General features: G+C 41.8%; 2 protein-coding genes across 2 annotated transcripts; one reads left to right on the top strand and one right to left on the bottom strand.

The window, feature by feature from the left end:
- The first annotated feature begins 631 nt into the window (after positions 1–631).
- Positions 632–7033, top strand: LOC133926266 (mitogen-activated protein kinase 1-like). Its single transcript, XM_062372108.1, has 6 exons — positions 632–1025; positions 1112–1241; positions 2779–2916; positions 4447–4779; positions 5872–6052; positions 6479–7033. Exons 1-6 carry the CDS (start codon positions 772–774, stop codon positions 6646–6648), a joined length of 1206 nt encoding a protein of 401 aa, XP_062228092.1. The 5' UTR covers positions 632–771; the 3' UTR covers positions 6649–7033.
- Positions 7034–8103: 1070 nt separating this feature from the next.
- Positions 8104–11540, bottom strand: LOC133926265 (putative lipase YDL109C). The gene is given in 11 exon segments (XM_062372106.1): positions 8104–8344; positions 8433–8530; positions 8614–8782; positions 8873–8925; positions 9027–9082; positions 9154–9317; positions 9604–9873; positions 9988–10058; positions 10287–10354; positions 10503–10638; positions 11224–11540. Coding segments are annotated over 10 exon segments (1122 nt in total). The 5' UTR covers positions 10571–10638; positions 11224–11540; the 3' UTR covers positions 8104–8239.
- Between the last annotated feature and the right edge of the window lie 4832 nt (positions 11541–16372).

Here is a 16372-nt window from a genome sequence, read left to right as displayed (position 1 = left end):
TGGAGGAGTTAAGATTTCTAGTTTTTTTAGATGATGGATGATTCTTAAAGCAACTCGATAGTTGAGGATAAAAAAATGGACTTTTTGCTTCCTTTTATAACTTGTCTGACTGGGTCTTTTTCTTCTACTAATTAATATTACAGGGAGTTCTATTGCAGCTCATTTCAAAAAGCTTTGGGCAACTAGGTGGTACTCCCTGTCATAAATATTTGTCACTTCAATTAAGATCTGATCAAACTTTTAAAACTTTAACTGTAAATAGCTTCTAAAATATTTAGTTTAAATCAGATGTGTCGATTTATCTTGAAAAACACTTTTATAATATTATATTTTTTAAAATATTATAACTATATCTTAATAAAAAATAATTATCAAAGTTACATATTAAAAACCATAAAAATAAAAAAAAACCACAAATATTTATAATATGTTTTATACTCGTGCAGCAACCCTCGCACGTCAACCATTATTTTTTACTTTCCAAAACGATATCAGGTTTCGCTACGCGTCCCCAAATCCACACAACCCAAACCCACAACAGGAAAAGAGGAGAGACACCCCCAGCTGGCAGGCCTCAGGTCAGCAACTCGGCAGCCCCAGCACAAGAGGGTGAAGAAAAAAACACGAGCGGAAATAAAAAAGAGCGAGAGCGAGCGAGAGGAGCTGCTACTAAAGAGGCCGGAAGAAAAGCGACCAAATCTCGCAACAACGAATTCCTCCTCCACCTCCCCACTTTCCCTTCCCCTCGCGAGTCTCGATCCAAATCCGGCGATGGACGGCGGGGGGCAGCCGCCGGACACGGAGATGGCGGACGCCAGCGCGGGCGGCGGGGCGGGCGGGGGCCAGCCGCCGCCGCAGCAGACGGGAGCAGGAGGGGGAGGCGGGATGATGGAGAACATCCAGGCCACGCTGAGCCACGGCGGGCGGTTCATCCAGTACAACATCTTCGGCAACGTGTTCGAGGTCACCGCCAAGTACAAGCCCCCCATCCTCCCCATCGGCAAGGGCGCCTACGGCATCGTCTGGTTCGTGTGATCCGTCTCGCCTCCTCCGATTCGTGTGCCGCGCGACGAGCGGGTGTCTAATTTGTGGTGCGTGGTTCGATGGGCAGCTCGGCGCTCAACTCGGAGACGGGGGAGCAGGTGGCGATCAAGAAGATCGCCAACGCCTTCGACAACAAGATCGACGCCAAGCGCACGCTCCGCGAGATCAAGCTGCTCCGCCACATGGACCACGAGAATGTCAGTCACACGCACCCCGCCGATCCGTCCAGCTCCCCTGCCAAATGATCCCGGATTTCTTTTTTCTCCGCGGGGGAGCATATTTGAGAATCTCGTTAAATGCTCTTCTGTTGGTTGCATTGAATCAGGGGAGGTTGGGGTTAGTTACTTAAATGATTGAGTTCACGGCAACTTGCCTAACCTAGGGCAACTTTTGCTTCCTCTTGGCTAGGAGAAGTTCAGGAATAGCAATTGTAGGCGTGCCTTTAAGGAGGCCAACCACCTTTTGAGATGCTATTCATTGAGTTCTTGAAGAAGTTGAGGGGAACAAGTGATGCGTGCAGAACCTGGAGCAGCTGCAGCTGCTGATGTCAGTCACTTGAGGACCAACCTAGTGGTGACCTTTCTGCTATATCAAACGAATCCATTGGGAATGTAGTGGAAGTGAATGCTCAACTGGTAGGGGGCTAGGACTCGTGTTACTGTTGGAAAGACTTAGGATGGCTTTCTGTATAGATGCTGGACTTGGACCTTTAATGTGATAGACTGAGTAAGAGGAGTTTGCATTAGAATTTTATGGGTTTTGACCTGCATGGCCTTGAAAAGTCACTCTAGTTTTCAGAAAGAAGTATATTAGGGAATGTCCATGTAAAAAGTTCTAGGAAAAAAATCAAAGACACAGAGGATCCAGCCGTGGATGAGCCGGCCGAGCTTGAGGCGCTTCCCATTTCTGGCTCCACCATTGCCTTAAAGGCTTGAAAGCTTTAGCAATTATAGCATAGTCTGAAGTGAGCTGAATTAAATTGGATTTAAATAATTCGTTTTGTAACTGTCGCACGCACGAATAAGCTGTACGCATGAATGTCGTCTCTTCCTTTCTCTTTCTGTTATTGGACAATCATGTGTGTACATGCAGACGTTTGGATTAAGCGACGTTAGGTTAATACTTAATTAATATACTTGTTTTAGACAGTATACATTGTTGGTCAGCTACGTATATCTGTCAAGACTTTCCTTAACTGTAACGCAAGTTGTATTCTTTGTACTATTGTGCGCAATGATGCCCCCAAAAGCATTATGCGGCATGTGGGGAAATATGCTGCCTAGTATGCAGATTTGCTAAAAAAAAGGTCAAAAAGGGTGTGCAAAAACTATATATATAGTAACGTAAGTTACAAAATAAGCATGAAACACTTTTTTTCTGCATTATACATGGTTTTACCACGTTGCAGAAGTGCCCATGCAACTTAATTTCGCTGTAAGCCTGTAAATGTACCATGGAATGGCTTAACAAAGTATATGTGTTTTTAAGTTTGCCATGAGTCGTTGTCTTATTTCAAGTTGAGATGCATTTGAATCATTGAACACAATTTATTAGAACATTTCATTTGTGCTACAACTTCATTTATTTTAATGTATTGGCTTCTTTTGTGGTGAAATAAAAATGTAAATTCATTGCAGACTTGTTACCATAGTTAAAGTTATTGGAACAATTTGAAGTATGAATTCCCAGCTACAAAATTTCTATTTTCTGATCCAAATTAATTTTTCTATACAGATTGTTGCAATAAGGGATATCATACCTCCTGCACAGAGAGAGACATTTAATGATGTCTATACTGCTTATGAATTGATGGATACTGATCTGCATCAAATTATTCGCTCAAATCAAGCTTTGTCAGAGGAGCACTGCCAGGTATTTCTTTTTCTTTATCTAAGAAATGCATTATACTGTAAATTGTTTCTTCTCATCTTCTTTCACTACCGTGTGACATTTTAGCTCAAAGCCTTTTATGTTGTGTTTCTGGTTGGCCTATATTTGAGGTTGTGTTTCTGTGAATCTCATTGATCTAGGACGGTGTTCAATTTTAACTTACACTGATATTTCAGGATATTAAATATTGACCTAGAACGTGAAAATGTTGATGAGATGATGACTGTTTAAGTAATAATTAATGTTTGGTTCTGGAAATACTATTGACATTTGATGAATACAAATCAAATCTAATATATTGGATGATGTCCCCTATTGCTGTGCTTTTGAGAATACCACAAGCAGACAGCATTGTTTAAACCCTGATATGCAAGTCGTCAAGGGACCTTCTATATATGACATCAAGAAAACCTTGTATGGTAAAAGGCCAAATGGATTGGGGGCATTGTATTACATAGAATGTGTTATTGTCTTATTGAAATTGGATTGGGGGCATTGTATTAGGGCTTGTTTGTTTCCCCTGCGGATTGTGAGAATTTGGATTGTGGACTGTAGAAGCTATTCTGAGGTGGATTGTGCCACAATCCAGGTCTGGATTGCTGCAATCTGCTTCCAGAATCCGTCCATTTGTTTGCATAATCCGATTGTGAAGCACAATCCAGAATCTGGAACAAACAGGGCCTTACATAGGTCCAAGACACAATTTTATGAAAACAGAAGTACAGGATTATGCAATTAACTTAGTGGCCTTTCAAACAAATGGAGCTGTTAAACAAGTGTGTCAGGGCTAATAATTGTTGGAAGATGACATAGCCATCTCCTTCCCATGCTTGTCAGCAACAAATGCATTGCCATTGCTAAGACAGGAGTCCCTGAGTAGAAGCGTATTTCTGTTAATCATAAACGGTCTTATCTGTTATCACAATTTTCTATCTTGCTTATAGTGACTCATGCTCCAAACTCTGCAAAATTCTTCTGATTTTGGTGACAATTCCAATGAAGAAACAAACCACCATTTAACATTTGGGTAGTAATGTGCCTGTGCTGATCACGACCATGTGGGTTTCTTGCTTGGAAAGGGTTGATTCTGGATCATGCTTGATAACTCTTGCTGTATCCTTCCGGTCTTTTTTTTATTATCTTTGTTAGCTGATATGATTCTATCTATTCAGCTGATTTCTAGCATGGCAACCTATTCCACCACCCCCATCCCCAACACACACACAAAGAACAGATTACATCCTGCACCCCTCCTAGTTATGAATTTCTATATTGTTCTGAGAAATTATACATGCTGTATTTCCATCAAAAAAGTATGGGGCATTTGCAAATACCTCCCTGGTTTTTTATTTTTTGCAAGGATGCCACTCAAATGACAGTTTTAATGTCATTTTTGCAATTTTCTAGTGGCAAGCTTGCAATAACACCAGGAGTAGTGGTTTCTTTGCAATTGTCCCAAAAAGTATACATGCTGTATGACGTTTCGTGTGATTATGTTTTCTTTTCGTGCAGTATTTTCTTTATCAGATTCTTCGTGGATTGAAGTATATACATTCAGCAAATGTCCTTCATCGAGACTTGAAGCCTAGCAATCTTCTTTTGAATGCCAACTGTGACCTCAAGATATGTGATTTTGGGCTTGCTCGCACCACCTCGGAAACTGATTTTATGACTGAATATGTTGTCACAAGATGGTACAGAGCACCAGAGCTTTTGTTGAATTCCTCTGAATATACTGCAGCAATTGATGTGTGGTCTGTGGGCTGTATTTTTATGGAACTAATGGATCGTAAGCCCTTGTTTCCTGGAAGAGACCATGTCCATCAGCTACGTCTGCTAATGGAGGTGAGGCCTTATCTTTGAACTTCTTTCTCATTGAATTGATGATATGTTACCTGGTCCGTTCTTTAGCATAATTGTATTTTTGTGATAGTATTTACCATGTATGATGTAGTGAACTAGTAATAAGCATAGATTGTTGTGTATACATCCAATCCACTCAGTCCAAGCCACCCGACCCACCCACTCATCAGTTCATTCCTACAGAGGCCTGCCTATTTCTTTATTACTCCCTCCGTTCTCTTTTAGATGTTGTTTTAGCTCTCGGCACATAGAATGAGGTATCAATCAATTCTTCCATCCGTGTCATGGCTAACCCTCTTGATTCTTCCCACATCCAATTAATGACACTCAATCCACCACACTCATTTAATCCAAACTCTGCTTTCCAATAGCTTTTAATAAGGGTTTTTTAGGAAAACACCACCTAGAGAAGCCAAATGTCATCTATTTAAGAACAAGAACGGGTTAGGGAGTATCTACCTGTAATACCGCAATGACGGGATCGTTGAAAATTTGGTATTAATAAGAGAAAAGGTGACTTACAGAAATTATACCATTAAGGAGGATCTGAGTGGATTATACTTTTCCATTATAGCTATACACTTATATTAGTCATAAATGATTTTTTAGGTGTTGTATTTTGAAGATGAAACTATTTTGATAACAGTTTAGCATTGGCGTCAATAACACCCATCTGTATAACACCCATCTGTACCATCTCCAATCCTTTCATAACCAGTTCCAAATTATCCTGGAAACATTTATTATGGTGGCTTTGCGTTATTTTGAAAGATGCATATCATGTTGGTTATCCTGTGATCGACTGTATGCAAAAACATAAGAAAATGCTTAGAAAAGAGTCAACAAAATGGAACTCACTATAAACTGGCTGGTTTTTGTGTACCAGCTGAGATCCAGAAATTTTGAATAAATATTCTTAAAAATCAAAACCGGTGCTGAATCATGTAATGCTTCGTATTAATTATCTAGTAGAGGATTTAGTAGCTTTTTTTTTTGAAAAAGGGGATTTAGTAGCTTTTTGCTGGTGCACATTATTGCATGTTTGATTTTTCCCATCATGTTTCCTTGGTGCAGCTCATTGGGACACCGAATGACGCTGATCTGGATTTTGTAAATGAAAATGCAAGAAGATATATCCGCCAACTTCCCCGTCATGCCAGGCAGTCTTTTCCTGAAAAATTTCCACATGTTCAACCTTTAGCAATTGACTTGGTTGAAAAGATGCTGACTTTTGATCCTAGACTGAGAATAACAGGTAATTTTTGACACTCTTTTGGAGACTTAAAGTTTTCCATCTTGTCCATATTTTGTTTGTATAGATGTTTTTAACTATTTTTATTATAAAATGTTGCTTTTGTCATCATTAGTGATGATTCTACCTTGAAAGTAGCAATTGAACTTGTAGCACCATGGATGATCATAGCTTAATTTAGGAATGATAGTATAGCAATTATAGGCAGCACGCCTCAAGTGGGTGTGAATGCGAACACGGTCACTTGGTAGTCATGAATGCTGCAGAGAATTGGTCTGAACTCTGAAGTGGGAATTAGAGTTGTTGTCAGATGGTATTTCGAATGTTGAAAATGCATTGGTCTTATTGACAAAATATTCTTTCTTATTTTGTCGTCAGGTTTCATTTTGCTAACTGTTCTCTTTCCTTTTCCCCTTTCCTTTTTGTCAGTTGAAGGTGCCCTTGCACATCCTTACTTGGCATCATTGCATGACATAAGTGACGAGCCAGGCTGCTCAATGCCCTTCAGCTTTGACTTTGAGCAGCATGCATTGTCAGAAGAACAAATGAAGGATCTAATCTACCAAGAGGCTCTTGCATTCAACCCTGAGTACCAGTAGCTGGAGTTCTAATTAAACCATCGATCGACTTCATTCACATGGATTTTTTTTTTCACCCTCCTGTTGCCACAAAAGGTCACCACCAGCGGTTGCTAGTTGTAAATAATTGCCACACCTGAAGATTCTCCTTGCTGCTGGAGGGTGGTGTCTTTCAAGGGTAGAAAAGATCTCTGTTGTGGTCAAATTTCTGCGTGGCTATTGATTCTTGTGCGTAATATGCTGTTTCATGTGGACTTACCCTCTTTTTTACCCTTCTTAAACCTCTTTCTTTTAAACATTTCAATGTCTTCTGTAAGAAGAGGTAGTTCATGAACGATGGCTGCCTGAATTCAATGGCTGTCGTCGAAGTTTACATTTCTGGTCGATTTAAGAATTTTTGTACCTACCTAATTGTTTCACAGGACATGTAATTCCGATGTCCGCAAGATGATGGCCGACTGTCCCAGTAGTGGTGGCTACTGAACATGATAATCTGGAACTGTTTTTGTTTTCGGGGGGCGGGGGGGGGGGGTTTGATTTCAGCCCCAACTCATGGACGACCCACTCTACCATCAGCTCATTGAAATTTTCCAGGCGGCGTGCTGATGACTGTAGGGGTGAAAACGGTAGGGGTATTTTCGCCTGTCCGATTAAAGACTTGTGAAGTAAAACTGTGATACAACGATGAATATCTGACACAATTTGTATCTAACTTCGGATCTGAAAAAAAATACGATATAGGATGACGATTATCCTAATATTCAAATATTAGGTATTACAAGAAATCTTATTATAATTTCATTTAAAAATATATAGGTAGATGGTTACATATTTATAGATAGACAATATTAAATATATTTTTTCACATCTCAACACTTAATCTCTCTGTACTCACTTTAATTGTATCCTAATATTGTTTAATGTGCTATATGGGAATGTAAATGAAGTGAAAATTTTTTATTTATCCGACTAACCAAAAAGCTTGCGCTACTATTCGCTCTAACTCTGAGAAAAAAACACAGGATATGATATAGAAAAAATAATTATCCGATTCTATCAATGTCCGACTCCGATTGAGAAAAAAATATGAGAAAAAATATATAATGAGCCATATCTGTCCATATCCGATCTAATTAAAAAAATATAAGATAAAATACATAAAAAACTATATTCATCCATATTCGATCCTATTACTCCCCTAATTAATAATATCCTATCTTATTACACCCTTAACTACTAACTAACGTGGGTCGACTGATGCTCCCAAACCACTGAACCTCTGCCAACCGCATCATCGCCTGAATGATTACAACCACCTGTAGCCTATACAGGACACTTGGGTTTGCAACATTAGCAACCTCGAACGCATCACTATTTCGTGAAGATCTGCAGCACAAGTGACCATGTGCAACGCACATGTTTCGGTGAGAGATAAACACATGACGTCCAACAATCTACCATACGATGAAACTTACCGAAGCGACCAACTTATGGCTCATCATTATATCTTCCCGGTGCCAAAATATTTGGTTGCTCAGTGAATGCAGACAATCAGAAGTTTGTCATGCGTTTACTAGCCACAGAAAATGTCAAGCAAATGGGGGTGCTAATGCTACAGATTGGCAGGAAGACATGGCCGTGACTCCTGCTGCTTTATGCTGTCCGTGACGTGCGCGATGACACCAGCGCCAACATTGTGAAGCCACTCATTCTTAACCTGCATTGGTACTAAGAACTTCAATGGATGAAGAGAAGATATGTCACTCCAAAAGAAAGCATTCGGAAGATAACTGTGCCGCGCATACATGTATGTTGTTGTGAGCAGAGTAAGGCCACAATGATGAATGGAAGTTGACGTCCACCTTCTTCCAACCGACCTTCTGCAGGCCATGGACCATCTCCTCTGTTTGGTGCCACGTGTCCCCAATGCATTCAAGAAATGAGCAAATCCAGCGCACATATGTCGACTGCAAAATTCCTACTTACCTTCCATCATCTGGTGGTATTCCTCGGTATTTTCTGTGTTTGGTGTTCTCTGTGCAGCTTCTTTGGCTCTGGCAGCTTCGGAAGGGAAATGGGGTCCTTGTGATGATATGGGCGAGCAGTATTCAACATTCACAATGTGCTTATAGCCATCCAGTGAACGATTCAGGGGCTGCATATAGAGCATAAATAAGATCAATTCAAACGTCATTCATTTAGTACTGCAAGTAAGTAGTCGATGAAATCCTTATGGAAGTACCACCTTTATAAGCTCCTTTTCTCTCCTTATTGAAGATGTTCGCCAGCCGACCATGTCTGGGAGAAGCTCAAGAAAAACAAGAACAGGAACAAAACCAGAAACAGTTGCTTGCATGTTGCAGATCAAGTTCAAGGAATGATTTAGCAAGGAAGGATACGGTCATATGAAACATTAGCATACAAAATGCGCTTCTTAAAAGTTGCTAGCGCTAATCTGTTAACAATAAAGAAACATTATTTTTCAAGAACAACTCAGCATCCAAATGATGTGTCCTCTTCACTTACATGAACTTTTTGTTGTCTCAATCAGATGCCATTTGTAAAAGAAGAGGTGGCTTGCTAGGCTCACCATCGGTGAGAAAGAGTTGAGCACCAGTGCGCCCAACAATCAAAGGAGCCAAAGGTGCAGCAAGTTTCTCTAGAATTGATAGCCCTTGAAGAAACGGAAGCTGGTAATTAAAAAATAAAACATATAAGCATGTAGTAAACGAAATGCTCGATATTAACAAGCCACAAATTTTCTCCAAAATTTAGATTAATTGGCTTTGACCCCTCCAGCGGTGACACAACATGATGTATTCAGCCAGCTCATAAAACTCATACTAGGCAACTTCAAAATCTACATAAAAGTTTTATTTGACTAAACTAGAGAGTCTGCTTCCAAGGAAACCAAGCAGCGGTGGAAAATGAACAATATATTTTGCAAATTTAATTGGACACATTTGGGTGACCCACCTGATTTCTCCCTCTAACCCCAACATGTGGGGTTGCTAAGGTAATAAAATTTATTGGCTCCAGTACAGCAATTGCAACTAATCCTGAAGCACATCGTGATTTTGCAGTTCCTCTGGTTGTAGGCACGATACGCACGCTACTTTGACCCGTATTCTTTGTTTCCGGTGAGTAGAGTATCGAAATAGCATATCTTGCAAACAAGCCGCCCAAAGAATGAGCTAGGAAGGAAATCTTTCTCAAGCCGGACATCTTCCTAACCACATCCAAGACCTGCTTCCATAGGGCATAAGAGCTTCTAAGCAGTTCATCAGGAACATGAGATAGCAGTCTCCAGAAAGGTGAAAGCTTGAAATCTGTTTCTAGGACAAACTTTCAAGAACGTACTTCATCTGCTAACCTTCTTCCAGCTATATCAATCCCATCGAAGGTTTTCGTGTAGATGTTCGATGAACTAGCTGCAGAGAAAAACGTCTGCTCATTCATAGCTGATCATAAGAAATTATTCTCTACTGTAAAGCTATGTAGCCAAAGTAATGCCGTGGGTGCCATATTCACCTTTTAGCTACACTTTTTTTCACGCATCTAGTTCATAATTCGGTATGTCAGAAAGTCAGAATGAATGGGTAGGTGATTACTAGTCTTGAAGTTAATGAATGCAGAGAACAAATACTAACACGCTTTACCATAGATGAAAACATTATCACCCAACCGCCTCTTCAGCACTGCTTCCCCATATGTCCAGTCTCTGGGGCTGCAACCACAGTAGAATGAAATGAATGTCAGTAAAAATCAAGAAAGAATGCAGACAAGTAAGTCAAATTAATGCTTCTGCACCTTATGCTTTATGCAAATCTATGTTCACAACTTACTAAAAGAGGACTAGGATCTACGGCAGGTACCTTGCCATGATACCATGAACAAGAATAAGGAGATGATCTGGTCCGTTCTTGCTTTTGGATGTATCCATTGATGAACACGAAACAGGACCTCCCCTTTATACTGGATGAAAATAAAGGTTTCCGGCAGATTTCAGTCCTGCACAAATCATGTGGTACTGTAGTGATGAGTTTCAGTATACTTCACAAACCCAGCATGTGAAAAACATAAATACAAGGCAACAAATGTTTATTGGAGAAGAATATTTATCTCGAATCTGGACTATCCGTGCCTCCATTTAGATAAAATAAGTCGTCTAATAGTTTTATCTAAAGCCAATAGCATCTTGATGCCCGGTCCTATTCAAATTCACAAATTGGATCAACTTCCCAGATCATTTTTGAGGATGCATTTCTCTTAAGTGCCAAATCGTTTGAGCAACACCAGAATCATCGTATACTGTTACTGTAGCCCATTTCGATGCCACTTGATCTCGTTGCTGAATTGAAACTTCCTGACCAAATCTCCTGATCTCGTTGCGCAATCGAAACTTCCTATCAAATATATGTACTGCGTATATCAAACTACCCAATCGGATCGAACAAACGCGGCCAAGCTTAACTGCCAAATTCAGTTCTACCACGGAGCCGTGTCCCTCCCAAGCAAACGCCGTTTTGCAGGACGCGAAACGGAATCGCGGAAACAGATTTCGGGGGAGAGGGGGGGAGGCGATCGGGAAGAAACCTGACGAGCTGCCGCTTCCGCTCGAAGAAGAACGGGCGGGGCCGAAGGGGGAGGGACGGATGCAGCAGCGGCTGTTATAGGAGCGGCGGAGCGAGCGGTGACGGGGAAGAAGGCAAGGCGCGGACGCCATCCCGCGCGCGGCGGCGGGAGAAAACCCGCGCCGAAATTATTGCCGGCGTGGGGGTGATTGACGGGTCGAGGAACGCGCGCGGCGGCCGAGGCAGCTGACGCCCGCCGCGCAGCATGGGGCACGGAGGAGTGGCCGTGGCGGGCGCGGGCGGTTTGGCGGGTGAGGTGGCCGCGTCACGCTGGCCCTTGGATTCGGCATGGGGACGGCCGATCGGGGGCGACGCACCTTGCACGGGCCGCTTGGCTCGTGTGGCTCGGTCAGATCCGGCTCGGGTGCCTGCAACTGCAAGGAAGTCTAGTGGTGCGGCCGCGCCGTTGAACGCCAAGGCACGCGCAAAATGGGTAGTTCAGGGTGGTCTGACCTGGCAACTTGATCAGAACTCCAGCCAGGCTCCGAACGGAATTGAAATTTATATGAGAGGAGTAGATGAAAAAAATATATAAAATAGATAAGAAAATTAATATATAGATGAATATTAGAGAGGAGGAATGAACGGACAAAATTATGTATGCGTGAATGTGGAGTTGTGTTTCCCCTTCAGCCAATATAGGTGGGAATAGATGAAGATCCATATCTAAAATGCAACTCTCCAAGTAACATCCATATAAGAGTAAGTTCAAATCCATCCAATTCAATGTAGCCTAAAATCTAAAATCCATCCAATTATCCAATTAACCCAACATCTTGAATTAACAAAAAAATTGCCCTAATGCGATTGAAGTACTATTTGCCTTAACTCGTGAGTTTAAGAGTGAAGTGCATAGAGGGGAAATGCAACTTCGTAATGTGTTGCATACATATGACCTATCTCAGTCGTCAATCACTGTCACTTGGTACTCATCCATTCATTAATTCTTTCACATATTTAATGATTTTTTACCTACCCTTCAAACATAAATCTCAACACAAATGAATGATTCTAATAAGCGTTGTGTCCGTATGCTTTTGTAGAAATTTCCCTTCCTTGCATAGAGAGAGATGGAGAGAGATAGAGGGAGAGTGACAGAGGGGGCGAGAGAGGCAAATCCAACACCGGATCTAGCCCATGCAAGTGTGTGCCAAGGCCGGCGGCAGTGCCATGCCCGTTCTCCTCTACTCCTCAGCGTTTTATCCTCTCCACACAACCTCCCAGGCTCCCTTCCGGCTCCTGGTTCCTGCTAGCCCGACGCTGGTGACCTAGACCCCTCATCGCGGTGGCATGGCGCCACTGCAGTCGGCCCTTGGCTCAAACGCACCGCGAACATGAATGGCCTTCTAGCTGATTCCTCCTCTCCCTCACTAAGCACCGCGTCGCGCCGTCATTGCCCATGGGCCCTTCATCTCCCTCGCTGTCTCGGTCTGAGTCGCCATAGATCTGGGGCGGAGCTCAACATTGGCGACGGCCACATGGTCGAAGGTAGCTGGCCAGGAGGATCGCAGCCCCACGGGGGCAGTGAGCTCGAGCTCGCACGTGCTGGTGCTGATGCGGCGGAGGTGCAGCTCCGCCAGTAGTGTCACCTACTAAGGAGCTAAACGCTCAGCAGTCGCGCGTGCTGTCGCCTGTGCGATGAGCCGAGGTGCATCGCTAGTTCGCCACTAGTTATCGAGTGGATGGTGCTTTGGATACCCAAAATTTTGGTCACATGCAAATCTAGGGCGGGACGAAAAGCTTGCTCGCGATTTAGTTCAGTTTGTGCCTAGCTAGCCTTGGCTCGTTCTAATTTTTTAGCGAGCCAAACTAGTTTTATAGCTAGTTTAGGTAATGAGCCAGTTCGTGAGTAGCTCATGAGTCAGAAGAGCCAGGGATGTCCAAGTATCCACAACATCCCAACCGCCCAAGCTAGCATCCAGACGAGATTGTCTAGTCTCAACTCCTTTAGATGACTCCAATCAAGCGGTATTGTGTACTTGACTACTCATCTCACTCGTCTTCTTTGCCACTGGCCGTCACCACTCGCCGTTGCTCTTCCAAATTGCCAGATCCTTCACGTCGCATATCCCATTCCATTAAACTTGTGCTATTATTGTTATGATTTATGAAGTTAATTTATTAGAAGATGGTGATGGATTTTATCATAATAGTGAAAGGACAATGATGTCGTCTAGAGGGGGGTGAATAGACATTTTACAAAAATTCGTCCCCTTTTTACCGTTGGCCTAAACTTACAGCGGAATATAAATTAACGGATTTTTCACAAGTGAAAAACCTAAATATGCTAGGCTCAACTAGTGCACAATCACCTAAATAAGTGTGAAAATTACAATCCTAAGTGACAAAAATTACTCTAATCTTGCGAGAGATATGCAATAAAAATTAAATTGAAAAAGCTGAAAACACTGTTCATATACCTGGAATTACTGTTCATCCGGATACTCCGGTGAAGGCCGAAGTCTCCGGGTTGTACAGGTTCGGAATCTCCGGATTCTGTATAGAACTGAGCCCGAAACTGAATATAAAAAATGGGTAAAGAGTTCTAGCTCAAACCAAGTGATGTCGTGTGTTCTCGGAGATGATTCCAAGTAGATCGACGGAAAACCTACACTCAAATACACACAAACAAGTAGATCGAGCAATATGCACAAAGATTTGAACAAGAACTCAAAAGTAAAGAAACAAGAGAAGAGACACAAGAGTTTCCCGAAGTTCGGATTCACCATCGTGAATGCTACGTCTCCATTGAGGAAGCTCCAACGAGCCGGGTCTCTTTCAACCGCTTTCCTCAATCCACTCTTGATTTCTTCCCTTACGGAGGCGAAATCGAGCCCTTCACAAACTTTCCCGCAGCTCACCACAAGTACGGGAGCTCACCGGTGACACCTAACCGGCTAGGAGGCTTCACCTCCAAGAGTAACAAACGTTTCGAGAACTTCTTGTCAAAAACTCAAGTGCTCAAGATTGGATTTTAGCTCACTTGCACTCAATCTTCCAATCTCTCAACCCAACTTACTTTTCTTCTCAAATTACACACTAGAATAGAGTGGGATGGAGTTCTTTTGGCTCTAAAAGTGTTTCTTTCGTGCCCTTGCAGCTGCCCCAAAGGATGGGGTGAGTGGGGTATAAATAGCCCACTTCAAAAAAAACTAGTCATTAGGCTCTTTTCTGGACTTTACCGGAGTATCCGGTCTACACCGAAGTCTCCGACCACTCCAGGTACCGGAGAATCCAGTCTTCACCGGAGTCTCCGAGTACAGCACAGCTGACATCCGAAAAACGACGATAACTTTTGATCCCGAAGTCCGATTTTGACGATTTTGGACTCTATGGAAAGCCTATTCAGATGGCTACACATCCCAACTGAATTCATGACCTAAAACACATAGGATCAAATTAGGAACACTTCAAAACCTATTTTGGACACTTTCATACTTTCCGCTTCGGACTTTTAACAACAAACTCTCACTTTGGGTTTAGTTGGGAACTCTTGAGCACTGAGACGCGATAATTAGCTCACGTTGCATCCCTCTTAATAGTGCGGCATACCTAGACTCAATTTCAAAGATAAAACACATTTAAACCAATTTGAGCCTTTTGAATACATTCAAGTACCGCTTCTTACTTTCAAACCTTTGAGGGTTGTTAATTTCTATAAAATCTTCACTCCATCTATTATTGATTACTCATGTGATTGATGCGAATCACTCATAGCTTCTCATGGCCTTGCACGGTCCATTGGCGCAAAGCTTCACTCGCTCTTCACCATCGTCTTGGTCCTTCGGCGCCAAGCCATTTGCTTGCCCTTCACCACTGGATGGTCCATCGCAGCCGAGTCTTGCTTGCCCTTCACTGTCTTGCCATAGAAAACCATTTTGTATTTGACATCTTCAGATAATTCACTTTTTCATATATGGAGTCCACTTTTGTTCTTCACTCTTGGCATATGTGATTTCAATTCAACTTATGTCTTCTTATAAATCCTAACCCCAACTCACTCTCAAACACAAAGCACATGGGTTAGTCCATAAAACCTAAATGATAACTTTTATACCTTAAGTTACTTAATCTCCACAAGTAACTTATTAGCCTTCATGCATATTGTCAATCTTCATATAGAACCTAACCTAACTCATTCTTAAACAAATAGCACACAGGTTAGTCCATAAAACTCTATTAACAAGTCATACCTTTAGTTACTTGATCTCCACAAGTAACTTAGCTTTCAAGCTTATTGCTAATCTTATTGAGCTTCTTCTTCTTCTTATGAGCATCACTAAAATCTCAATGACTTTTGATGCAATTCTTTGAACTCATGGCGTTTCTCAAAGAATCCATGCTTCATCATTTATGCATCTCCTATGGAATAACCTAATAGCGATTCTCAATATGACTGTTAGTTCATAGGCATTGTCATCACTTACCCGAGCATCACCTAGAGCTCATTCATCTTGATGCATTTTCAATCTCCCCATTTACCTAGAGCTCATGCATATCTCTCATCCATGCATCACCTATGGAACAACCTACTAACAAACTCAACACCATTGTTAGTCCATAGGTATTGTCATTAATTACCGAAACCACACATAGGGGCTAGATGCACTTTCAAATAGTATCACCAGTTTCTTTTCTACGTTGATTGTTTCTTACGTTAGTAGTTCAACTGTATCTGGATGGTCATATCACACAAGTTTGTTGTTGGTAGAGGCTGATTTCCATGTAGGAAAACTTTACTAGTTATATTTAAATTGGTTGCAATTGCAAGTCCAAAAAGCTTATGTGAGATTTTTGGCTATTTTCATCGTGGTCTTGTTTGGTTGCACTCCAAGAAAAGATGACCACAAACCATATAACTGATTTCTTTTATATAGCTCGTTTCTTGTATCTCATACATACTAATTGCTCAAACATTCTTATATACTTGTATTGCTCAAAGTTATTACCTAGCTCACGAGCCAAACGAGCTGACTCGAGCTGGTTTTTCTGCTCGTTATCTAGCCCTATGCAAATCCAATATCCATATTACATTTGGATCCCAAGCATATGGGTATCGAAATCAAAACAAATCCAATCCAATGAAGTCTAAAGAGGGCAAAATAACGGGT

The sequence above is a fragment of the Phragmites australis genome, chromosome 8 (assembly GCF_958298935.1).
Source record: "Phragmites australis chromosome 8, lpPhrAust1.1, whole genome shotgun sequence".
Lineage (NCBI taxonomy): Eukaryota > Viridiplantae > Streptophyta > Magnoliopsida > Poales > Poaceae > Phragmites > Phragmites australis.
Note: the sequence above shows the minus strand (reverse complement) of the source record. Positions and strands in the feature narration are given on the sequence as shown.